The sequence below is a fragment of the Mustela nivalis genome, assembly GCF_964662115.1.
Source record: "Mustela nivalis genome assembly, chromosome: 1".
NCBI lineage: Eukaryota > Metazoa > Chordata > Mammalia > Carnivora > Mustelidae > Mustela > Mustela nivalis.
Window position 1 is genome coordinate 206,706,898 of NC_139020.1, and position 24,830 is coordinate 206,731,727.

At 53.3% G+C, this 24,830-nt stretch overlaps 2 protein-coding genes across 8 annotated transcripts in view; one reads left to right on the forward strand and one right to left on the reverse strand.

Moving 5' to 3' along the window:
• On the reverse strand, positions 1–15,503 carry CC2D1A (coiled-coil and C2 domain containing 1A). 2 transcript variants are annotated; one of them, XM_082729604.1, is made up of 29 exons: positions 15,184–15,503; positions 13,712–13,847; positions 11,973–12,088; positions 11,812–11,877; positions 11,401–11,535; positions 11,068–11,302; positions 8,134–8,258; positions 7,729–7,801; positions 7,514–7,585; positions 7,265–7,395; positions 7,115–7,187; positions 6,288–6,421; positions 5,810–5,921; positions 5,556–5,728; positions 4,714–4,836; positions 4,570–4,628; positions 4,362–4,478; positions 2,870–2,943; positions 2,737–2,795; positions 2,569–2,620; positions 2,345–2,444; positions 2,166–2,256; positions 1,711–1,848; positions 1,554–1,615; positions 1,111–1,174; positions 896–1,022; positions 738–814; positions 592–639; positions 1–513 (listed from the first exon to the last, which is right to left on the reverse strand). In XM_082729604.1, the coding sequence occupies exons 1-29, from the start codon at positions 15,241–15,243 to the stop codon at positions 493–495; spliced, it is 2,853 nt and encodes a 950-aa protein (XP_082585730.1). In that variant the 5' UTR covers positions 15,244–15,503; the 3' UTR covers positions 1–492. The 2 variants fall into 2 exon arrangements, with proteins under 2 accessions (XP_082585730.1, XP_082585729.1); XM_082729603.1 differs by having other exon boundaries at positions 1,554–1,618.
• The window catches only part of BRME1 (break repair meiotic recombinase recruitment factor 1), a 20,521-nt gene continuing 11,112 nt past the window's right edge, over positions 15,422–24,830 (forward strand). The window contains exons 1-6 of one of the 6 annotated variants that reach the window (XM_082729617.1): positions 15,422–15,507; positions 15,954–16,017; positions 16,498–16,549; positions 19,375–19,549; positions 23,977–24,058; positions 24,294–24,404. In XM_082729617.1, coding sequence (XP_082585743.1) covers positions 15,500–15,507; positions 15,954–16,017; positions 16,498–16,549; positions 19,375–19,549; positions 23,977–24,058; positions 24,294–24,404 — 492 coding nt within the window. In that variant the 5' untranslated portion in view covers positions 15,422–15,499. Of the gene's footprint in view, positions 15,508–15,595; positions 15,789–15,953; positions 16,018–16,497; positions 16,550–19,374; positions 19,550–23,976; positions 24,059–24,293; positions 24,405–24,830 lie in introns of those variants that run through there. The other 5 variants (XM_082729620.1, XM_082729618.1, XM_082729619.1 and 2 more) reach the window with 5 other exon arrangements.

Here is a 24,830-nt window from a genome sequence, read left to right on the forward strand (position 1 = left end):
TAGGACAGAGTGAGCCAGGCGCGGCCCTGGCTGTTTATTCCCTGTGTCAGCCCTGGGGAGCCAGCTGGGCTCTGGCTGACCTCAGCGGCTTCTTTGGGGTGTGGGTGGGCTTCAGGGTTAAGGCTGGGGAGGGACAGGAAGTAAAGTGCTTGCAGGGGCCCTTGGGGCTTGGTCCTAGCTGCCCCCCGCCCCCACCTCCGGGGCAGGCCAGGGGCCCGACGCCCCAGGCTGTGCAAACAGGACTGTCCAGGACCCACCCAGCCGGGCCTGGGTTAGAGGCATGAGCCGGCTGGCAGTGCCATCCCCAGCGCCCCCTGCCAGGGAGCTGCCGCCTGGCTGGGGGACCCAGTAGGGGGATGGGTCCATCCGGAGCTGACTGTCCGCTGATTGTCTGCTTCTCTGGTCCTTGGCTGTGGCTTTGTCTGCTCCTCCCAGGGCCAGGGCCTTGGATCTGCTCCCCACTCTCCAGGGGCCGCCCGCCTGGTTGGCCCCTCACCTGTGGAGCCGCTGCAGCTGCGGGAGAGGCCACAGGGGTCAGGGGGTGCTCACAGCCACACACACACACCACCCCCCCACACCCCGGCCACTCACCTCACTCTCTACCAGGTTCCGCCTGTACAGTGCCTCCTTTGCAGCCTCCTGAAGGCCAAGAGGTGGTCAGCGGGCCACTATCGCCTCCAGCAGCCCTGTACCCGCTACCCCCCAGCCCAGACCCGCCTGGCCCTCGCCCAGCTCACCCTGCTGCCGTCATTGCCCAGGCGCCGGGCGGCCTCTGTGTAGAACTGCAGCTGACGCTCTAGCTGGGCTGCGTACTCTGTCGGGGTAGGGGAGGAACCGGGTCAGGATGGGGATGGCTGCCCCGCCCTCCCCCATGCATCCCTCCCTGAGACCCTACCCCTCCGGATGCCCGGGCCCCCCTGCTCCAGTTGTGCCCTCTGCCACTGGCTGCGTTGCACGATGTCCTGGTACTGCTGGGCCACTTCCGGGGGCACCGGCCGCCGCGCCTGCCTGAGGGCCAGAATCTGGGGGATGCAAAGCAGGGCACTGTGATGGCCCTACCTCAGGGGCCTACAGAACCCCCAATCCTGCCCCACTGCAGCAGGCACCCACCTTCCGCTCCAGACGCTCTTGGTCAAAGGCCAGCACGCTGAGGCTATGCAGGGGCCGTGCAGATCTATGGAGTTGGGCAAGGGTAAGGGGCAGCAAGGAACCCCCCAGCCCTGATCCCATGAATTTGACAGACACACTGGGCCCTGGAGAACAGCAGGAGACAAGCCAGGCCCACCCTGCTGTTGCTAAGCCCGCAGCCTAGTGGGATGATGGCTGTTCACTCAGGCGACTGCAGTGCTGGGTGATCAGGGAAGGCTTCCTAGAGGAGGCCATAGTCAAGTTGGGAGCCAAAGGAGTCAGAGCCGGGCAGGAGAGTGGGGCAGGACACGTTTTGGAACACAGGAGAGACACACTACAATTTGTGCCCGGTGGGAAACTGACCAGGAGGGGCTAAGATGGGAAGAAGGGGCTTCTCTCCTGGATGGCTAGACCCAGCCACCTACCTGTTCCCTGGTTCCCTCGCAGGGGCAGGCACGGGAGGGGCCTTGCCCTTGGGCCCAGCAACCTGCTTCAATGGACAGAACCAGCGTTGTGATTGTCGGCCCTGCCCCCTTGCACCAAGCCTCCCTCCCTGGGGTAGCTGATGGGTAGGACTCTCACTGTGGGCACAGCTGCTGGCACGGGGTCGACGACCAACCACCTCTCAGTTGTGGTCTCCAACTGCTGGGCCGTCAGCGGCTCCCGAATTCGGACCATCACCTCCAACCGCCCCCCCGTGGGCCTGCGACCATCCAGGACCTGCGTGGAAATGAGGGGAGGCTCCTAAGAAGCAGGCAGTGGCTGGAGGCCCAGGGTCGGGATCAGGGGGGACCAGCGTGATTTCTAAAATATGAGCCCCTGGGTATGCTGAGATATGAACTGGTCAAAATGGAGCAGGGTGCTGGGAATATTTAGAGCTGGGTAGTAGGGAGGTCTGGGAACTGCCCGCACTGCCGGGGGAGAAGCAGGTCACCGGAGGGGACCCTTGGGAGGCCCTGGGCCTGCAGGAGGAATCTGAATCATGTTAAACGTAACAGAGCCACACCAGAGCCTGCGGACAGATGTCCAGGCCTCACCTCCAGGATCTCCCGGACCTCGCATGCGGTCTCCAGGGCATCCAGCTTGAGCTGGGCCGTGCCCAGCACCCGGTCAGTCTTGAACAGCCCCCTGCATGTGTGACGGGGACAGGACGGTTAGCCCAGGGCGGCTCTCCCCACCCTCCCAAGTGTACCCAGCTCCTGTACCCCCAGCTCACCCCTTGTGGACCACTTCGAATTTGATGCCTTTGGTCTGGATGGCCCTTCGGAAGCCACGGTGGCTGCGATTGATGCAGAGCTTGAACTGCTCCTTGAACTCTACTCAGGGGGTGAGGACCGGGTGGGCGAACAAGAGAGAGGGAGGGGTCAGGCTATGGTGTCGGGTTCTCGCGGCATGGGGCTGGGATGCCTCCCGCCTCCGCTCAGCCTCCGCTCAGCTCACCGGGGGAGTCCGTGTTCTTAACCACACTGGTCTTGTCTTTCTGAGCTTCTTCCTGCAGCCAAATAGGAGCAGGAAAGCTTAGGGAGGCTGGGGCCTCCCCCAGATCCCTGCCCACCCATTCCCAGCCCGATGAGGCTTGAGTCTGTTCCTCCTGCGCTCTCCACGTACCACATTGGGATAGGGGAAGTCAAACCGAACAAAGACATCCAGGTCGCTAGGAGACAGTCCTGTGGGCAGACAAGGGTCAGAACTGGGCAGAGGGGCAGTCCCACAGCCCTGACCCCAGCCTGCTGCCCCTCACCTGGAGGTGTGGGCAAGTTGATCCCCTTCACGATGAATAGGAGCATGTCATTGCTGCTGAGGTCAGGGAAGATCCTTCCGGGAGGGCAGATGGAGAGACAGAAGCACCTCAGCCCCACTGCCCACCCACCTTCTCTTCCCTCGGCGGGGCCAGAGAATAACCCCCTGCTGGCCTTTGTGGGCTTCGGTTTTTGGTTTTTTTTTTTAATTTGACAGACAGAGATCACAAGTAGTCAGAGAGGCAGGCAGGGAGAGAGGAGGAGGAAGCAGGTTCCCTGCTAAGCAGAGAGCCCGATGCAGGGCTCTATCCCAGGGCCCTGGGATCATGACCTGAGCTGAAGGCAGAGGCTTTAACCCACTGAGCCACCCAGGAGGCCCGGGCTTCAGTTTTAAAATCAGACAGACTGACGTTCTTTGTACCATTCAGCCAATGACTTATGTTTGAGACCTTTCTTCAGTCTGCATGGATCTGTCTGGGACCCACTTTGTGCCAGCTGGTGGCCTCACTGCCGGGGGAGCCTTCCCTTCATTTAACATTTCTGGGGTCCCTGATATTCATCGTCCAGTGCCCCAGCTGCCTGATTCGCTTCACCTGACATTTCTTGAGCATCTACCATGTACCAGCCAGTGAGTGCCCTAGCCGCTGGGGGACCTTCCCTTCCTTTAGCAATGTTTCTGGAGCCCCTACTATGTGTCTGCCAGTGTCCTCGCTGCTGGGGATATGGTAGAAAGTGAGACAGACCCCATGCCTGTGCTCATGGAGCCCAAGCTACCTCAGTGAACAGTGGACCAACGAATACCTAAATAGAGAAACAGCAACCCTGCAGAGAATTAAAATAGGGGAGAAGGTGGAGTGCACTCAGGAGGGGCTGCTGTAGACAGAGCAGTCAAGGAGGGCCTCTTGAGGGAGGTGACATCACAGGTGATTCTGGATGCTGGGGAGGTACTGCTACATGGAGACCCAGGGAAGAGCGTCTAGGCAGAGGAAATAGCCAGTGCAAAGACCCTGAGTAGGAATAGGGTTGGTCCATCTGAGGGACCAAAAAGAGGCCTGTGTGGTAGAAGGCAAGCAAAATGCGGACAGTGGATGGAGATGAGTTGATGGGAAGCCGGGGTGAGGGGTGTGACTTGTCTTACATTATTGCAGTGGCTACACCTAACCTCATCTATAAATGGGAAAAATGACCCCAATTCCCAGGGTGTGGGAAGGCTTGAAAGGAGCAGGACCAATAATCACCTCGAGGGCTCACCCAGGCCTTGGAACAAGGCCCATGTCTGCACTCACTAGATCTTCTCCAGTTCCCAATGTGTCACTGTCAACATTCCATCACCATCCTTCACTTGCACCTCATAGCTGCCTCAGGACCCTTGCATATACCATGCTTTCACCACCCAATCAAACTCTCCCCTGGAGGCAAGCCTTCTGCTGGCTTCTGGGGAGGGCAAACCCCTCTCCAAAGGGACATCTGGGCCAAGGGGCATCAGGGCCTTACTTGATGACGCTGAAGGTTCTCTGCTCAAAGCGGGCAGTGGGCGTGGGGAGACCCCGGGCGAATGCCTGCTTCAGAATCTCCATGCTCCGTTTACAGTCCTCTGCTAGCTTCTCAAATCTGCCACCAAGAGAGCCCTGTTCAGGTCCCTAGTCCCAAGGGTGGGCTGGGGGTGCAAATGTGTGGCAGAGGTGCGGACAGGGGCACTTACTTGCTGGTTTCGGCAATGTTGCCCAGGTGGGTGAACTGGTTAGAGTGGTTGAGGCACATCTGAAGAGCAGGAGACAGTAAGTGGAGGGTTGGGGGCCATAACCCTGAGGGAGGCCCGCTGAACTGGGCCAGGGGCCCGCCTCACCTCGTGCTGCTGCCTTATGAGCTTGGTGAGTTCGCCATAGCGGCGGGCAGACTCCTGAGACAGGCCTGGGCCGGGCCGCTGGACCAGAGAGAAGTCGTCCTTGTTGACGGGGGCGGGTGGCACCTGGGGAAGACAAGGCTCATGGGGAAGGGCTTGCTGGTTAGCAACAAACAGGCCCACCCATGGAAATGTCAACCCTGTTTGGAAAGGCCTTCCTGGACCACTGTTTTGCCCCCCGCCCTGGTCTTTTCTTCTTCCCGAAGGTGAAAAGTGGTGCAAAGAGAAAACTGGATGGTCCCTCCCAAAGTGGCAGCATCTGTCAACTGTCTCCCCCAGATGTGACCCTTACCCTGTCTCCCCTAGTAATGGCGTTCTGGCTAGGCACACAGCCAAGAGACTACATGTCCCAGCATCCCTAGGTACAGCCATTTGATTCAGCTCTGCCAGTGCAAAGTGAGCAGAAATGATAGTACACCATGTCACTTCCTTTAAAGGAAACTGCTTGCCTTGCCCTTTCTTTTTCTCACCGTTTCCCACAGACCGAATGCAGACAGGGCATCAACCCACTCTCACCATGTAGACAGAAGTGACCCCCTAGGGTGCAGCAGAGCAACAAGACAGAAGGAACCTGGGCCCTAGACGGCTTTGTCTTTCAGAGCCCAGACTGCCCCAAGTGTTACATGCAAGAAATATGTCTGTCTTCTTTCAGCCACCATCTTCGAGGGACCTATTTGTTATAGCAGCTTCACCTAGGCCCTAATATTACTCCTAGTCACATGGCTAAGTGGCCAGAGCCCCATGGGTGGGTGCCTGGGAAAGTCCAGCAGGTCTAGAGAGTTCACCTTGGCGATGTCCACAGGAAGCCCGTTGCGTGAGGCCTCCAGCATGGGCTCCAGCCCCTTGGCCTGGCGCAGGTGCATTTTGGCCCCCTCCACGTCATTCTTCTGCTTGGCTCGCAGTGCAGCCTGCAGGAGCTGCTTCTTGCGGCCTTCCAGGAAGGCCAGCTGCTGCTGGGCTGTGGGTATGGGGGTGTCAGTGGCTGCTGCCCAGCCCATGGCCAGGCAATGGGCCTCCAGGGAGGGGAGGACGGACCTACCTCTGGTGGATGTGCCCTTGGGGGCTGTTTTAGCTGCTGGGGTGGAGCCTGACGGGGTTGCCCTTGAGGGTGGGGCCTTGGGCTGGGCTGCGGGGGTTGGAGGGCTGGTGGGCTGCAGAGGGATGGAGAGGGATGGAGAGGAAGTCAGGGCTCTCCCAGTGCCTGCGGTCCTTCCATTCCCCAAAGGGTCAGGGCCTGATGCTGACAACAGGGGCTGTCTTAGTTTCTGTTTCCTCAGCACTGAACACAACCTATGGTCCCATTCTCGCTGAATCTTTGCAACAAGACTGGGAGACAGAGACTGTCGCCACGCCTACTTTATAGATGACGAGACTGGATCAGAGAGCAAAATGACTTGCCATGGCCTCAAAGCTGGGAAGAGGCAGGGCAAGGATAAGGTCATTCTTCCCCAATGTCAAGATGTTGCTTTGCTGCCACCCTACTGCCTCACCCCAAGACCCCAGCTACTCACACACACCTTCCTAGGTTCTTCATCCTCTTCATCCTCTTGGCCTTCATCCTGGTTGGCCAGCTTCATGGCAGTTTCCAGGACCCCCACCAGGCTCTGCTGGGTGGGCTCAGTGGCCTCCAGGCCCTGGATGGGGGGAAAGCCTGGGCGGCCAGTTAGGGCCCAGTCAGGAGGGAGAGACCCATGCCACTCCGGGGAGACCTGGGTTCCTTCCCCTCCTAAGGAGCTTCAGGGCTTTGGATATACTCTGAATGCAGGAAGGAGCTCCTGCTGGTTCTGTGGAGACACCAGACCATTCCAATCTCCCTCCTGCCTCTTGGTGCCTCTCACCTGACCCTGGGCCTCGACCAGACTCCAATAAGCAAGCACCAATGAGGTGGGTTACTGGGCACAAGAAGTGATCACAGGCCTGGAGGGATTCCCGGAACACCGAGGTGCTGAGCGATAACTGCTCCCATGGGGGATACCCAGGCAGCTCTGAGAACCCAGAGGAGACCCCCAACCCACTGGGAGGCTGATGGGAGCCTGAGTAGGTACGTGTAAAGCTGAGAGCTGATGACTAAGAGAGAGTGAGTTGAACAAAGAAGGAATGGCGGGATCAGATGGCGGCGGGCTGATGAACGGGTTCTCCAAATAAACGCCCCTGATTTTCAGTGCCTGCCCATTTCCATGGTATAAACACTCCTATTGGGACCCAACTTTAAGCTACCAACTGCCTAACAAGTTTGCAGAATTCCTGAATGCGTAGCAGAGAGCTCCCTGGAAGGTACCACTGGAAGGAATAGCAGCTGCAAAGCCTCAAAGGCCAGAGAGCTAGGGGGAGGGGCAGCGCCTACCTGGGGGCACCGGCAGCTCAGCCACATCTACAGCCCGGCCAGCCTTGTGGGCTCGGATAGCGTCTTGGTATTGCTGCAACAGACACGGTATGAGGGCCACCTGGCCAGGTCTCCGGGGGCTGCCTACCTACCCACCAGGCCCCCACACACCTTCACGATGCGCTCATGCATGCGAGCCTTCCGCTGGTCCCCTTTGGCCTTGGCCTGGGCTGCAGCCACGTGGTATCGCTCCATCCGCTGCTCCAGGGCCTCCAGGAGAGTCCGCGGAGGTGGGGGAACCTCTGCGGCAGACGGGGGAGACCGGAGGCGGGAGGCAGAGGGGCAGGGTTCAGAGTCCTGGGAAGGAGGGAGACTGTCTTGCCCTGGCCTGCCCACCACACGGGGTTCCCAGGAGCCTACCTGGCGTGGAGGACATCGTGGTGGGAGTTGGAGGCTGTGGTGATGGTGATGGTGGGTCTGGGGGCAGCTGGTCTGAGGGCAGAGAGGTCCAGTCCAATGAGGGGCTTGCTTGGGCACCCCCTACCCCCAGGCTGGTGTGGCCTGAGGGGGTTCCCAGGTGACCGGTGACGGTGACGGCATCAGGTCCTGAAGGGTGAGCAGGGTAGGGTTCTCACCAGGGGGAGGTGGCAGGCGGGACAGGTCCACAGGCTCCCCCCGGCTCAGGGCCTCCAAGACGGCATCGAAGCTCTGAGAGAGAAAAGGAGGTCAGGGCAGGAAGCTGCAGCTGGGGGCCAGGACCCTGTGGGGAGCCTCTGGGCCTCACCGTTTGACTGAGGACTCCTAGCTCTATCCATTCCTCTGCACCATCTTGTTTAAGCCCCTTCCCATGTTTATGCCCATTTCATAGACAGGGTAAACTGGGGCTTTAAGAGGTATAGCAAACTACAGCTCCAGAGTGAGCGGCAGCCAGGACCCAAATTTGGGCCTGTGTGACTGCAGAGCTCCTGTTCTATGCAGCCATGCAAAGTCGAGAGCATCCTGTCTTCTCCCTCCGACCCCGTCCGCCTGCCTGGACGCACCTTAGCCACACGGAAGTGCCTGGCAGCAGTGACAGTATCTCCCTGCTGCTTGGCATGGAGGGCAGCCAACTTATATTCCCGCTGGCGGCTCTGCAACTGGGCCAGGGGGCCGGGGCTGCAGGGACCTGGAAGGGGGGACAGTATATGAATCATTTCTTTTTCTCTCTCTCCTTTTTTAAAGACTTTATTTATTTATTTGACAGACACAGATCACAAGTAGGCAGAGAGGCAGGCAGAGAAAGAGGAGGAAGCAGGCTCCCTGCTAAGCAGAGACCCTGATGTAGGGCTTGATCCCAGGACCCTGGGATCATGACCTGAGCCAAAAGCAGAGGCTTTAACACACTGAGCCACCCAGGCGCCCCTCTTTTTCTTCTTCTTCTTTTTTTTTTTTTTTTTTAAGATTTCATGTATTTTAGAAAGAGAGAGGGGAGAAGGCCAGAGGGGGAGGAAGAAGGACAAGCAGACTCCATGCTGAGTGCAGAGTCCCCTGTGGGGCTTGATCTCATGACCCTGAGATCATGGCCTGAGCTGAAACCAAGAGTTGGACACTCAACCGACTAAGCCATCCAGGCACGCCTGAACCAGTTCTAGTTAATCCTCACAACAAAGACTGTTCTTGAGGTCCATTTTAAGGATGTGAGAACAAGGCTCAGAGGGGATGTCGCCTCCCTGAGGTCACAGCCTGAAGGCGGACACCCAAGCCCAGGACTGGTGGCCTTCAGAGAATTTTGGAAAACTTCTGTACCCTCAGGAATTTTTAAGTTGGCATCTAAAAGTTTTTGTATGGGATGCCTGGGTAGCTCCGAGGATTAAAGCCTCTGTCTTTATTTATTTTTTTAAATTGTGGCAAAATACACATGAAATTCACCACCTTTTTTTTTTCTTTAAGATTTTATTTATGTATTTGACACACAGAGAGAGCATGAACAGGGGGAACAGCAGGCAGAGGGAGAGGGAGAGGCAGGCTCCCCGCTGAGCAGAGAGCCAGATGCGGGGCTCGATCCCAGGACCCCGGGATCATGACTTGAGCTGAAGGCAGATGTTAACTGACTGAGCTACCCAGGCACCCCCGAAATTCAGCATCTTAACCCTTTCTAAGTATACAGTTCAGTGGCATTCAGTGGACCGCCCTATCATATACTTGTTCAGCCAAAATCCATCCCCGCAGTGCGTTGGCCAAGCGAGGAAACAAAGAGTTCAGCTTCTTTTCAATGTGTTAGTTACAGGATCAAATAACACAGTTCAGTAGGTTTTCAGAAGAAGTATCTCTAAACTGAAAGTAATCCGTGCAATTTTTGGTATAAAAAAGACAAAGTGTAATAGATACACCACCCAGGGTCCACAAATCCTAGAAACGCCTGGAAAGCCGCATGCGTTGTACCTTCTCAGACTGACAACCGCACCTACAGCTTTCAGTTTAGGTGTAGTTGCTGGAAAAGCTGTCTGTAGGTTGAAGCAAAAACACCTTGACGTTTGCCTGGTTTTACAACACATCACTGCAAGTCTCTGAGTTAAGAAAACGTTCTTCCAGGTTCAATCACTGTTATTATTAGTGTGCAAGAAAGCAAAGCCTAAATATGTCAAGCTTCCAGATTATATGCCAAGAGTAAAATTTTGTGAGCAAGGTACCTCTTGCCTGGCACGGTCGGGCTGGGCCCATCCTCTACCGATGAACTGTTTCCTGGTTTACTCTTTCCCAACTTCCCTGTTTTCTTTTTTTAATGCATACAGAAACCTGCTTCACACCAACAAACAGATGGCAGGAGCTGGAGTCTTGTCATCACCCTGCCAAGAGATCCCCTGAACCCCTGCCAAGCCATGTGCCTAAACCCCATCGTGAAAAATGTTTTGGTGATTTTGGCAGAGAAGTTCGGGTGATAATGTCCAACAATCCTCCTTGACCTTTGCCAGAACAACGGCTTAGAAACTAGTCTGGCTGCGGGAAGATTGAGACCTGCTGTTTACTTTGTCAACCAGGCCAGCCCAGTTTTAAGTGTCTCCTTGGTTCACTTGGGGAGTGTCTGCCTCTGGGGCAGAGCCCGAGTTGATATTCTAGAAGGCACCGGGGCGGGCACTCCTTTCCCGTAGTGGGAGGAGGGCAAACAGAGAAGGAAAACCTCTTGGGAGGTTGGAAAACCTCCAGCAGGTGAGTTTTAGGAGAGAAGACAGACAAGCTGAGGGCTTGGAAATTATCCACTTACAACTCTCTGTGTGAGAACAGTAGCCCTCCAAAAGAGCAGAGCTCTGATGCCCGTGGCCACATTACACGAAGTGAAAGAAGCTGGACCCAAAAGGACAAAGAGCATGTGGTTCTGCTTACACGAAAAATCTAGGAGAGGCAAATCCACAGACAGAGAGCAGATGGGGAGAGCCCGGGGCTGGGGGAGGGAGAACGGGGAGTTAGTGTTTCATGGGGACAGAGTTCTTGTTTGCGCTGACAAAAATTCTTTGGAAAAAGATAGAGTGGTGGTGGCACCGCGCTGTGTGAGTGTGCCACAGGCCACTCCATTAATTGCACACTGAGAAATGTTACAACGGCCAATGTTATGTTACACCTATTACATCACCACACACAGAAAAAAGGTATTGGTGAACTCCAGAGGCATGAGGACCTAAGAAGGGGAGGGGTGTTCAGAACATCTAACAATCGGGGTGCCTGGCTGGCTCGGTTGGTTAAGCCTTTGACTCCTGATTTCAGCTCAGGTCATGATCTCTGGGCTGTGGGACCGAGCCCGGCGCTGGGCTCAGAGCTCAGCACAGAGCTGGGATTTTCTCTCTCCCTCTGCCCCTCCCCCTACTCACACGTGCCCAATGAATGAATGAATGAATGAAGAATATTTAATGAATGAATGACTCAGCACCCCCACAAAATGGCCAACTGCTGAATACCACCCCCACAAATCCCACGTCAGCCCAGCCCCGCCCTTGGCCTACCTGGAGGAAGCTGGGGCTTAGTCAAGCCGATGGATGTGGTGGGAGCACTGGCAGGAAGGCCTTCTACTGTGACCCTGGGCTCTGGCACTGGCTGGTGTGCAGATGACGGCTGGGTGGGTGTCGGAGTGTGGCAGGGCGTGGCTGCCGGGCCCTTCCCCACTGCCACAGGTGGCGGGATGTCCCCTTCATCGATGGTATTACCCTTCCGGACTGAGGCCAGCAGGTTTTCAAGTGTCTGAGATAAGGTGTGAAAGCGGGTTGTAGAGGACCCTGGAGCTGGAGGCAATGGGCAGTGGTAGGGTGCCAGCACCCTCCTGTCACATGCCGTCTCACCTTAAGCCCCCGGTCGTAGCGCCGCATCTTGGCACCATCTCCAGCTCGCCTAGCGCTTTCGATCGCTGTCTGGTAGAGGGCTAACCTCTCCTGCAAGGTGGCCTCCACTCCTGGGCTGGGGGCTGTGGCCTTTGGCTGCAGGAGGGACCGGGGCATGGTCTGGGTGGCGACCCCACCTGAGTTCTCCCCAAGAGTTCCTTTGTCAAGTGTCTCCACACACACCAGGCATGTTGCCCCTGGCCCAGCTGTCCCCAACTGCCCCCCCCCCAACCAGGAAACCATTATCCCTGTTCCTGGTGCCGAGAACTGGGTCTCAGAGGTGTGTCATGTCACGTGCCCAAGGCAACATGGCTGAGGGGCCAGGAAAGGCCTTGAACTCTGGGCAATGGGGAGCAGGTTGCTGGGCTGTACCTGAGTGGCAGGAGGATGGGACTCCACAGTCTTCTGCTCCTCCCCAAGGACCTCGTTTAGCTCTGCCTGCAGGGGCACACGGCCACAGGCCCAGCATGAGGGCCCACTGGATGGCGCAATGACAGCACGCGAGGCCCCCTGCCTTGCCCCGGGGTGCTCACCAGCAGGTCATCGTCAGCCTCCACATCCTCCTCGTCTGTACCCTCATCTTCACCCTCATCCGGGTCTCTCATGCACAGGCTGGCCATCTTCTCAATGGCCTCCATGGGCAGGGGGCCTGGTGACAGGAAGAGGCCCCAGCTGGACTGGGATCCTTCAAGAGTCCCCAGCCTCCCATCCCAGTGACCCACTGTCCCAAAGAACAGGGCAGCGTGTCCCCCTCCCAGCCCTTCCACGGGCACCCCACCATGGTCCTTGGACCCACCAGGTACGATCCTGATCCCCGCCAAAGCCCGCCTGCCTCGTCTCTTCCTGATCAAGCCTGCCTCGGCACCCTGGCTCTACAGCTCTCTCGCTCTGGAGCCCTGGGCAAGTCACTTGCCCTGCCTGGGACTCAGTCTTCCCATCTATTGGATGAGGACAAGAGTTTCTCTCTCACAGGTGGATGGTGGGAAGTAAAAATGGAGGAAACTCCAGAGCAGCACGTGGTCAGCATTTTCTCGAGTTATTCCCATTAACTGCTTTAGTTCCGTTCTATGAAGCTGCCATAAGCGCCCACTCCGTGAACACTCGACCACTGCCCCTTAGAGGAGATAGAAGCTTCGGGTCCCATGAGCCTCTGGGCACAACATTTTTGTCAACCAGTCAATCTGTAACCTTGCTTGATGTGTGTTTCTATCTAACGATACCTTTTAAAAATAGATTGTTGACTTGTGAACATCGAACTCAAGGCCAACAGCGGCCCTGTAACTCACGTCTGAATAAAGCTCATCTGCTAAATCTTTCCTCCACAAGACACTTCACAGCCTTCTTGCTCTCAGAGACATGAGACAGCACTAAGCCCTACACTCGGGAGCCACTCTGAAGAGCAAAACCACCAACAAAAGCACCACAATGAGAAAAAAAAAAGGCAGTCTGACACAGACTGTGGAAAGGAGCCTTGTTCACAGCCCACCCAGGGACAAGAAGGCAGAATAAAGCGTCCCCGTGCTCTGCCTCAGCTGGGAGCATCTGTGCTGAGCGGCTCCAACTTCTGGCAGCTCGGCACACGCCTGCCAATAATAGCAAAAGCTCCGCAAGCATTGATTTGGGTGTTACAAATAAAGTTGAGCCCGTAGGGAAAATTCACAAATATGGAATCCATCAATAATGAGGACTGACTGAATTACTGGTAAAGTATCAAGGTTCCGTTTGCCCTCGGAGCTCCAGCCCCTCTGTCCACTACAGAGCTGCTGCCCTCTGCCACCTCCCCTAGGGGGCTTTTGCAGGGGCTGTGGCCTCTCCCAAAAGCGCTACCTAGCTCTTCACCTGGCCCTCCTTACTGTGGGTGCTTCTTGCGGGCATCAGGTCTCTCCCACTGCTCTGTGATTCCCTCATCCCAGCCCTGATCATGGGACAGCAAGCTGGAGGAAATACTAGACCCTCTGGGAAGTGCTTTACGAACACCAGAAGAGTAACTCCCGTGATTAAGTGCAGTCATTATTCCCATTTTGCAGATGGGGAAACTGAGGTCCACAGAGATGTTAGGACTTATTAAGTCATAGAGCCAATAAGTGGCAGAGGTGGGATTTGAACCCTCACCCTAGGTCCAGAGTTCATCACTTCACCTCTTACCCAGGCTGTGGGTTCCAGGAGGTCAAAGATTTTCTGTTTCCTTTCCTCCTTCTCCCCAGGGTCCAGCACTGAGCCCCGCCCACAGCAGGAGCTCAAAAACTGTTCAGGGGTGTGTTGAGAGTCTTACCTTTGCCTTTGAGCTTCTCCAGGACTTGGGGCTGGCCTCCAACCAAGGCCAAGAACTCAGCCTCCAGTTCCTCATCATTAACTCCATCCTCAGGGATCATCAGGCCGTCTGGGGAGAGGTCAACCAGCAGGCCCAGCTGAGGGAACAGCAAGGGTCCAATCAGACGTCGGAGGCAGCCAGGATGGACCCAGAGTTCCCTCAGGAGGAAGGAAACCCAGACCTCCTGGGGAAAGTCGTTCTCCCTGGGGAGTGCTAAGAGGCCGGAACAAGCTCAGAATGCAACAGGTGTCCCAAGATGGGCCAGGCCCTCTGGCACAGATCAACACAGGGCAAAGGGCAGGCAGAGACCCTGCTCCCTGCTCTGAGCCCACGCCCATGATATGCTGCTGACCAAGTTCAGCGGGAAAAGCAGGCCCAACACCCTGCCCAAAGCAAAGCCACTCTGCACACCTGGGCTTTTCCTTCCAGCATACTCAGCAGAGGGGGCCATGCAGGAAGGCTGCAAGGGCAAATAGAAGCCCAGACAACAAAGAAGTTGAAAGTGGGGTTTTTATTGGATAAGGGACCTGGGACAAAGGAAGCTATCCCCTCCTGGTTCATGACCAATCATAATGTGATACTATTATGTTGAACTATACAAAATTGCCTTTTCTGTGGGTCAAAATGGACAATTATGTATGGCTCCTTTTAAGAATAATAACGAAGTTATACTTACTGAGTGCTATGTTCTAGCACTTTCCATAAACTATCTCAATGAATTTTCACACCTGTCCTGTGACATAGGGACTGTTAGGGCCTCCATTTTATAGATGAGGAATCTGAGGCACAAGCCTGTGAAGCCGAGTGTCCAACGTGCAAAGGCCAGCAGGGAACTCCAGGCTGGCCAGACTCTAATACCCGGCACTAAGCTGTGGCCTGGGCTTCTTCCTTCAAAGCTGAGAAAAAACAAACTGTCCAGGTGCCTGAGGCAGAGGAGAGGGAGGAGGGAAAGGAGAGCCACACATAGTCCCATGGGCTCATGGCAGCAGCTCTGGATTTGCACTTAGCTCTGGCCAAGCTGTTAATCCCTATGACCTTGGGAAACTGTCTTCACCTCTCTGGACCTCAGTGTCCTCATCTGTACAGTGGGGATAAAAAGAGTCTGATCTGGCCTGGCCGATGGGAGGTTCCGTGCGTGTTTGGGCCAGGAGTGCAGGAACTATCCATATCCCAGGTCGGAGGCCTTCCCCTCCCAAACTGGAGAGGCTGCGGCAACAGGTGGCCCTGAGCCCAGGGCGGGGCGCCAAGAGCTGAGAAGCTGGGGAGCCAGGGCCAGCAGGCCCCACTCTGGGGGCAGAACCTCATCTGGAGGGCGGGGACCGGGGCTTACCTGCGGGTGGTGATCGGGTTCCCCTGGGGGGTGGGGCCCTCTAATGAACCTGTGATAGGGCTGAGTAGGGTTCCCTAGGCGAGGCCGTGGGGTACAAACTCACCTGGCGGGCGGCGGCGGCACCTCGGCCTGGGGGTCCCGGGGGTCCCTTCCTCTTGTGCATTTTCCAGGCTGGATGCCCAGGCCACTGGCCACCTCGCCTGGCCTTGCCCTGCCTCCTCCCCCGGGGCCTATTGCCGCGCACGCGCACTTCCTGAGCCCCGCGCCCCTCGCGAGCTCCCCGCGACCGCTGACCCTGCGCCCTCGACCCCCGGTGTGGCCGCCTCACTTCCGCCTCGGCCCTCAGGCGCCGCGGCACCGCAGCGCAGCCACTGGACTTACTGGGCCCGCCGCAATGAAACTACGACTCCCGGCAGGCAATGCGCGGGTACGCGTGCGTACTGCGGGGCGGTGGGCGGTGCTGTGGGCTGCGCCGGGAAAGAGGCGGGTCGCGCGTGGTGTGTGAGTGTGAGGGGCGGTGCTATCATCGCGCATGCGCACGACGGGGCCGCTGGTTGCGCGGGAAAGAGGCAGCGCGCGCGAGCAGGTGTGAGGGTCGGTGGCGGCTCCCGGACTCGCGGCGTCCAGTGGCCACCTGTGGGCTCTGGCTTCTCCTGGCGGCCCCGTTCTGGGCATTCCACACTTTTAGGTGGCCGAGGTGGAGTTAATGTAGGTTTGGTCACCGAAAGTCGGGTTCATAGCTCTCAGGCTTCGGGCCTTCCCGCCCTTCAGCTCCAGACCCGCTGCTGCCCGGCCTCCGTGAGAGCCAACTTTGCCTTTTATTTTCTCAGAAAATCCTAACGCAAATGACTTAACCGAATTGTTTCCCAACAGATCCGGGCAGACCTACTCAGTTCCTGATAAGGACAGAGCGACCTTGACAACTTCAGTGGCCCAGGTCGGTTGGGGCTTGTCTGGACCCCAGGGCTGGCAGGAGCTGGTCTGTGGTGACTCCTGCATCCGGGCCCCAGGCATCCCCCACAAGGCTCCCTGACCCTTCAAAGGGCCCCAGGTGGCTCCTTCCAGAATCCTCAGGTGTCCCTGCAAGGGTCTCAGACCACAGCCAGAGGGGAGGCGGCTTCACATAGCCTGTCCCAATTTAGGGACTAGAGTTGAGGTCCTCAGGGCTTCCCTGAATGGGCAGATGGGCAGTTCCCTCTGCTCCCTGCAGCATGAAGGAAGGTTGAATTCTTACCGGGTCATGGCCCAGGGTGGTTGTGACTCCCCCCACTGTGTCCCCTTGGAGCCCAGCTTGGCCCCCCAGCCAGATAGGGTGCGGTGGGGCGAGAGTGATTTCTGCCCTCTGCCAGGGTCACTGGGTCTGTCTGTACCCAGAGACAGGGACTACTTGTAATGATGGGATTTTGCTCGTTTTCAGATTTTTCAAAAGAGGGATAAAATGAGTAAGAGGAAGAAGCTTCGGACTTCAGGTATTTGGACATTCAAGTTGGCACTGCTTTATTGCTGCTTCTGGTTATAGGAGGATTGTAGGTTTGTTTGTTGCAGAAATGCTAACATGACCACATCAAGCTCCTCGGGGAAAAAAGTGATTTAGTACATGCTAGTAAGAAAAGTATAAATTGTGGGAAGTTCATACAGTAGAAAGTGAAAGCTTTCTGCAGTTTCCTCCAGTCTCTGGTGGGATCCCATGGGCTTAGGCCAGGGGTACACTCTCAGAGACAACCTTAGAATAGAAGTACAAGGTCTTTGAGGTGCTACAGGGTCATTGGGTGTGTAGTTAATTGTTATGCTTTGGAACCAAAACCCTGGGTTCATCCCAGCTCTCAGGCTCCATGTGCTATGTCAGATGACTTACTCTGTACCTCAGTTTCCCCCTTTTGTAAATAGAGGATAATAAAGGCACCTTCCCTTTCCATTCAAACAATGATTCTCAACCTGGTTAGGGGAGGATTTGTGCCCCTCAGAGGACACTGGAAATGTCTAGAGACATTTTTGGTTTCTATAACTGATGTATGTGGTGCAGGCTGGTTACTGGCATTTAGCGGGTTGAGGCCAGGAATGTACTAAATCCTACAGTGCACAGGACAGTTTCCCACAATACAAAATGATCTGGTCCCAAATATCAAGAGTACCAAGGCAGAGAACTTGCCCTAGAGCTCATATGTGGATTAGTATTTGTAAAACACGAAGGATAGACCTTAGGTAGTAAACAGTGTTAGCTGGTATTATGATTCTCCTCCCAGAATTAAATACAAAATAAAACAAAACCCCACAAATCTTTTCATTCTGAAATAATTTGGGACTTACAAAAAACTTGCAAAAATAGTTGAGCTCTTTCTACTCTCCCTCCAGCTTCCCCTAAGGTTAATGTCACAGGACAATGAGAAATCACAGGACAGCATCAAAATCCAGGCACTGAACCTCAGTACCCTACTTCCAAACTTCTTTGTATACACAAATACAGTGGTTTTTTTTTTTTTTTTACTAGACAATAGAATCATCACACATGCTGATCTGTAATCCCCATTTTTCTTTTTTTTTTTTAAAGATTTTATTTATTTATTTGACAGAGAGAAATCACAAGTAGGTAGAGAGGCAGGCAGAGAGAGAGAGGAGGAAGCAGGCTCCCTGCCGAGCAGAGAGCCCGATGCGGGACTCCATCCCAGGACCCTGAGATCATGACCTGAGCCGAAGGCAGCGGCTTAACCACTGAGCCACCCAGGCGCCCCATCCCCATTTTTCATTTTATGGAATATCATGACCATCTTTACTTGTGTGTGTGTGTGTACACACATATATGTATATATGTAGTTTTCTCACGCACAAAGAAAAACACCTAGCACGGCATAGCATAGCTCCATTTCCTTGTCATTGTTGAAGATAATTTAAACTTCTTGAAAGTTTAGAAATGAGGGTGCCTGGGTGGCTCAGTTGTTAAGCATCTGTCTTTGGCTCAGGTCACGATCCCAGGGTCCTGGGATCAAGGCCCTCATCCGGTTCCCTGCTCAGCTGGAGGCCTGCTTCTCCCCCTGCTTGTGTTCCCTCTCTCACTGTCTCTCTCCATCAAATAAATAAATAAACTCTTTGGAAAAAAAAAAAAAGTTTAGAAATGACTACTTACTGGATAATGAGCATAGGGAGTAGCACTCATTTTTTTTTCCCCACAATGTGGGATAGAAAAATTAGCAATGGATTAAAAATGTTTTGTGTAGAGATGAGCAACAGGCTGCTCGGAAACATAGGAATTTCACTGACCTTGCCTGGGGAAGCTGGGGACAACCAGGCCCACCCACAGCAGGTCATTTGGGGCCTCTCTTGGCAGTGGGCTCCCTAGCTCAGTGGATCCAAGGCTGGTCCAGAACAGCTGTTTCTGTGTGTCCTGGAAGAGGTGGGGAGAGAAGAAGACGATTCTGGCAGGTGGTGAAAGAAGCCCTTCCCTCCCAACATCTTTGGCCTTTGGTGTTGAACATAAGGTTCTGCCTTTAGTTTTTCTTAAATTAGTCCTGTGGGGATAGATCACAGGAAGGAAATGGGAGGCTCTTCACTTCTGTTGATATTTTGGTTTTTATTTGGTGCACATGTCCACTGGATGAGCAAAGTGAGCTAGTGTTTGGGCATCTTAAGAAACCAAATAAACAAAGCTGCTTAATTTTGCCTCTTTTTTTGGCAGACCACAAGACGGGAATATGGTTGTGTAAGAAGCATTCATTGGAGCCTTGCTCTGAGTGCAGCACTGGGGTGGACACCTAAGCAGGGTGGGATGACAGGCAGGACAAAGAGATCCGTGGGTGCAATAGACTCAGTTCCTGCCCTTGTGACCCTTAGGGTCTACTCAGGGGAGAAAGAAAAAATGCTTCTAGCTGAGAGCACTAATCAAATACACAGCAGTACAGTGAAGTTCTAAATGGGCACACCATAACTTACAGAATCCAAAAATTATAGGAAAGTCACGGTGGTCTTCTGGAACACAAACAGCTGAGTGAATGCTAATGAGGACCCTGGTGATCAGTACTGGGGAGAGGGAGCTTATTCAATGGGTTTGCTTCAAGCAAACCAGTCTCAGTCACGACCGGTCCTTAGGTAGAAAGCCTTTAAATCCCATGGCCACCTAAGCTCTTGGACAAGGTGCCATCCCATCTGTCTCTCTCCGGGCTAGAGTCAGAGCAGGGGTTTCCTATCCTTGGAATAAGCTTGCTCATGTTGCAGCTGTGGCCCTGCCACGTTTGGTGTCAGCCATGGCAGTGCACACTTCCTGCATCTCCCATCCTTTTATCTTCCTTTCTCTCTAAATCAGGAGGAGGAGTCCGTCCTCCAAAGGCCCCAAAGAACCCAAGGCTAGAAGACTCTGACAGGCCCCCCCAGAATTCTGAGTGGGGCTCTTCATGTCTCCCTGAAGAGTCAGAAAGCAGATCAGAACCTGTTTCCTCTACAGAGCAGAAGACAGAGGAACCAGTACAAACAGACTCCAGGTGGGTGCCTTGGAACATTCCAGCCAGCCTCCCCACCAACGGAGACCTCAGCCCAGTAGACAGGACACAAAGGGGAGGGGACCAACGTAACCCATCCAACTCCACACCTCCCCCTGGGCAGGGCGCAGGGGCCCTCGGGTTGCTTCTCAAAGACTTCCTCCCCAGACTCTCCTCTCCAGCAAGAAAGGTTGATATTTTAACCAGGAGCAAGGAAAAACTTGAATTTTTCAATATCACTTAATAATAGAATGCATCTTGTCCTGTCTGCTGGTCAGACCCATGTTAATCTTGCATTCCTTCTTGACCAAGAAGGGACTGATGGAGTTGTAGGTCTGCGAAATAATAACTCATGAAAGGAGATAGTAGTTATATGCCAGACAGTATGCTAATGATAAACACTTTACCACCTATCCATTCGTTTGTACTATGAGATAGGTTTTTATCCTCATGTCACAGGTGAGAACTCTTGAGATTTGGAAAGATCAAATGACTTATTTGCCCAAGGCCACTGAGCTGGTGCAGGGCAAGCTGGGGGCCTAACTGTGTCTGGCTCCTGTGCTCGTAACCACCATGTGTTTCTCAGTTCCCCCCCCCCCCCAGGAATATGTAATGAAGGGCAGTGGGGGAAAAAGGAGGATCTGGACAATAGCTTGTTCATGGGGTTAAACCACATATAACTAGAGCAAAGTAGAAAGGGTTAGCAGGGGGTGCCTGGGTGGCTCAGTGGGTTAAGCCGCTGCCTTCGGCTCGGGTCATGATCTCAGGGTCCTGGGATCGAGTCCCACATCGGGCTCTCTGCTCAGCAGGGAGCCTGCTTCCCTTCCTCTCTCTCTGCCTGCCTCTCCGTCTACTTGTGATTTCTCTCTGTCAAATAAATAAATAAATAAATCTTTAAAAAAAAAAAAAAAAAAAAAAAGAAAGGGTTAGCAGGAGTTAGGAGAAGGAGGGTTCCTGCCACCAGAAATCCTCAGAGAAAGCCTCATGGACTGGTCTACAGGTTTTCTGAGTAAACAATTGCAGCACACAGTCTGCCCAACAAAACTGTTTTTGGAGGTGGAAGATGTGTGATCTCAGGTCACTGCAGTTTTAAGATTAAAGGCAGCACTGCTGTGTGCATGATATGAAGAGGGGCCACATGTCACACCTAAGCCATTCTCCCAGGCCCCACAGTATCACGGTACTCCTCCCTCCTGGTGAGGCCAACAGGGCTCATGGGGTCCTAGGCACTGCCCATCTTGCTGTCTGAGTCCGTAATAGTCAGAATGCATATAAGTGGGTTCCCACCCTCTTTTTTCTATTTTTGTTTTTAAAATGTTTTATTAAGAAATACCATGTGTGTGGTGTCTGGGTGGCTCGGTGAACCGTCTGGCTCTTGTTTTGGCTCAGGTTGTGATCCCAGGGTCGTGGAATCAAGCCCTGCATTGAGCTCTGCAGTCAGTGCGAAGTCTGCTTAAAGATTCTCTCTCCCCTCTCCCCCTTCCCCACACATGTGCTCTCTCTCTCTCTTTCCCCCTCAGATAAATAAATACATCTTAAAAAAAAAAAAAAAGAAAGAAAGAGGGTCACCTGGGTGGCTCAGTGGGTTAAAGCCTCTGCTTCGACTCAGGTCATGATCCCAGGGTCCTGGGATCAAGCCCCACATCGAGCTCTTTGCTCAACGGGAAACCTGCTTCCTCTCTCTCTCTCTGCCTGCCTCTCCACCTGCTTGAGATCTCGGTCTGTCAAATAAATAAATAAAATCTTAAAAAAAAAAAAAAAAGGTTGAGTGCCTGAGTGGCTCAGTTGTTAAACATCTGCCTTCAGTCTAGGTCATGATTCCAGGGTGTTGGGATCGAGCCCTGCTCAGGCCCCCGCTCAGGCTCAGCGGGAGGCCTGCTTCTCCCTCTCCCACTCTCCCTGCTTGTGTTCCCTCTCTTGCTGTGTCTTTCTCTGGCAAATAAAATCTTAAAAAAAAAAAGAAAAGAAAGAAAGAAATAGCATGTGCATAGAAGTATAATAGAAAAAAAGGCAATATAAAGCAAACATACCTAACACATTTATGTTGAGAAATGAAATATTGACCTTACAGGCCACCCAAACAACCCATTCTGAATAAAAATTTTCAAATAGGGGCACCTGGGTGGCTCAGTCGTTAAGTGTCTGCCTTCAGCTCGGGTCATGATCTCCAGGTGCCGGGATTGAGCCCCTCCTCAGGCTCCCAGCTCAGGAGGGAGTCTGCTTCTCCTTCTCCCTCTTCCTCTCCTCCTGCTTGTGCTCACTCGCTGTCTCTCAAATGAATAAATAAAAAATATTTTTAAAAATTTCTTTTCACAGAGACTCTTGCTGTCAGTATGTAGATTTATTCTTTCTCCAACAGCTCCCTAATACAATTCAAACCTGTTACACATCTTCATGCTTTTTCCTATTCCACTTCTAAAATTTCTAAAATTGAAATTTTAAAAAAAATTTATTTATTTATTTGACAGAGAGAGAGACAATGAGAGAGGGAATAGAAGCGGGGGGAGTGGGAGAAGGAAAAGTGGGCCTCTTGCTGAGCAGGGAGCCTGATGCAGGGCCCAATCCCAGGACCCTGGGATCATGATCTGAGCCGAAGGCAGATGCTCAACGACTAAGCCAGCCAGGTGCTCCTAAAATTGAAATGTTGAAGTTTTAGTTCCAGATTTTGATCTTTTTTCTTAACTATATATATATATATATATATATATATATATATCCCCATTTATTTAGATAAAACCATAAGTCTCAGATGCTTTTTAAAAAGACCTAGTTTTGGGGTGCCTGGGTGGCTCAGTGGGTTAAAGCCTCTGCCCTTGGCTCAGATCATGATCCCAGGGTCCTGGAATCGAGCCCCACATCATGGTCTCTACTCAGTGGGGAGCCTGCCTCCCCCTCTCTCTCTGCCTGCCTCTCTGCCTACTTGTGATCTCTGTCTGTCAAATAAAATAAAATCTTTTTTAAAATGTTAAAAAATAAATAATAAAAAGACCCAGATTTTTAGAGATGTTCAGGTTTATAATTTAATTTTTTTAAAGATGCTATTTATTTATTTGAAAGAGAGACACCAGTGTGAATGAGTGAGTAAGCACGAGCAGGAGGAAGGACAGAGGGAGAGGGAGAAGCAGAGTCCCCACTGAGTGGGAAGCCCAGTACCGGCCTCGATCCCAGGACCCCAGGATCATGACCTGAGCTGAAGCCAGACGCTTAACCGACTGAGATACCCAGGCACATGGTTTACAATAACACTGAAGAGAAGGTATGGAGATTTCTCATAGCCGCCCCCCATGCCACCCCCCTGCCCATGATCACCATCTCACCAGAGTGGTACACTTGTTACCAAGGATGGACTTGCACTGACATGATAATCACCCACAATCCACAGTTTATTTTTGAGTTCACTCTGTGTTGTATGTTCTTTGGGTTTGAGCAAATGCAGGATGACATGTATCCACCATTATAATCTCAAACAGAATATTTTTGCTGCCTAAAATCCTGTGTTCCATCTGTTCATCCCTCCCCTCCCCAACCCTGGCACCACTGATCTTTTTATTGTCTTCATAGTTTTGCCTTTTCCAGAATGTCAGAAAGTGGCAATCATACAGTATGTAGCCTTTTCAGACTGGCTTCTTTCACTTAGGAATATGCATTTAAGTTTCCTCTCAGTCTTTTCATGGCTCATTTCTTTTAGCGCTGAATAATACTCATTGTTAAGAAAAAAGATCAAAATCTGGAACTAAAACTTCAAAATTTCAATTTTAGGGGCGCCTGGCGTCTGAATGCACGAGGTTTAGCCATTTACCTGCTGAAGGCTGCCTCAGTTGCTTCTGCATTTTGGCAATTACGGATACACCTGCTTTTTTATTTTTTATTTTTAAAATATTTTATTTATTTATTTGACAGAGAGAGAGAACACAAGCAGGGTGAGTGGGAGAGGGAGAAGCAGGCTCCCTACTGAGCAGGGAGCCTTATGCAGGGCTCGATCCCAGGACCCTGGGATCATGACCTGAGCCAAAGATGGAAGCTTAACCGACTGAACCACCCAGGCACCCTTACACCTGCTTTTTAGACACTTTTTTTTTTAAATCTACAACTTCATTTCTCTAGAATTTATAGAGTTGGGGGTTGGAGTGTTATTCCAAATGGGAATTCCTATTCTTATTTTAGGAGTCAATTCTTGGGATTATAAGGATAAACTGCTGCAGGAGCAGGCAGCCTGGATTCTAGCTGTGGGTCTCTGCACCCTTCTTGTCAGCTAAGTGTCACCATAGGCACTGCTTCCCTTCTCCCTCCCATCCGCTCTAAGCACGTGCTCTAGGGCCTGCCTCCCTTACAGGAGACTGAGCACCACGTTCCTCTGTTTGCCTCACCACATGAACTGACAGCGTCCCAGGACTTCCGAACCTCCCCTGTTTTTGTCTTTCTCCATCCAGCTCCCATGATGAAGAAGCAGGAACTCCCTCCAGGCTCCTCGGGCAACCAGAAAAGGAGCCAGTTCCCTCTCCTCTTTCCCAGGTGAGCCTGTTTTAGGGCCTCATGAATGAACCAATGACACTGCCTCCCTTAAGCTGGAATTCTTGTCTCCATTCCTCACCAGAAGGCTGGCAGGCTGGTGAGTCTGTGCGCTGGGGATGGAAGGCAAGGGCTACATTTGAGGCTGCAAGAAAGAAACTGGTTTGGCATTTGTTTTCTGAAACCTCATTCCTTCCTTTATCTTTACTGCTGTTTTGTTCTTGTTTCCGGTTCACAGAACCCAGCCAGGAGGTTTGTCCCCCAGTTTGCAAAACCCAGGAAGACAGTGTCAGGACAAGCAGAGCTGAGGGAAGAGGACCTCAGGGATGGAGCCCCTAAAATCAGCCAGGTCAGCCCCGTAGATACAGCTTCTTCTTGGTCCATCCTTGGCAGCTGACTTCAGCCTTGGTTTTCTTTGGTACTGGCTAGACCCGCACTGGTCAGCGTACCCCTTTTCAGTACACCGTGCTGCAGATGTCTGTGGAGTGCACACCAGGCCTATGCGAGGTGCTCAGGACAGCTGTGTCTGCAGCAAAGCAGTCAAGGCCACAGCCCTCTTTCCCAGGATGCATAAGAATAGTAAAAATGCAGAAAGACAGCCCATATTCTATCCCTGAACCCCTTTGCTTCTCGGAAGATTTTGTGTGGTTTGGGGGGAGGAGGGGTCTTACAATATACTCTCTCGTCCTTTCCACTGTGAGCTCTGAGGGTGATGATGTCTCTGGCAACAGAGGCCCCTGCAAAAGTGAGGGGTGGGCATTCCCAGCAGCTGTGT

What these genes read in the sequence shown, in the direction of transcription:
- CC2D1A (XM_082729603.1), bottom strand. Translation starts at nt 15,243, where the DNA reads ATGCACAAGAGGAAGGGACCCCCGGGACCCCCAGGCCGAGGTGCCGCC. An exon ending in CCGCCTGCCACCTCCCCCTG is followed by an intron (nt 7,586 to 7,728) that starts GTGAGAACCCTA and finishes CTCTGCCCTCAG; the next exon opens with ACCAGCTGCCCCCAGACCCA. An exon ending in CAAGGGCACATCCACCAGAG is followed by an intron (nt 5,729 to 5,809) that starts GTAGGTCCGTCC and finishes CCATACCCACAG; the next exon opens with CCCAGCAGCAGCTGGCCTTC.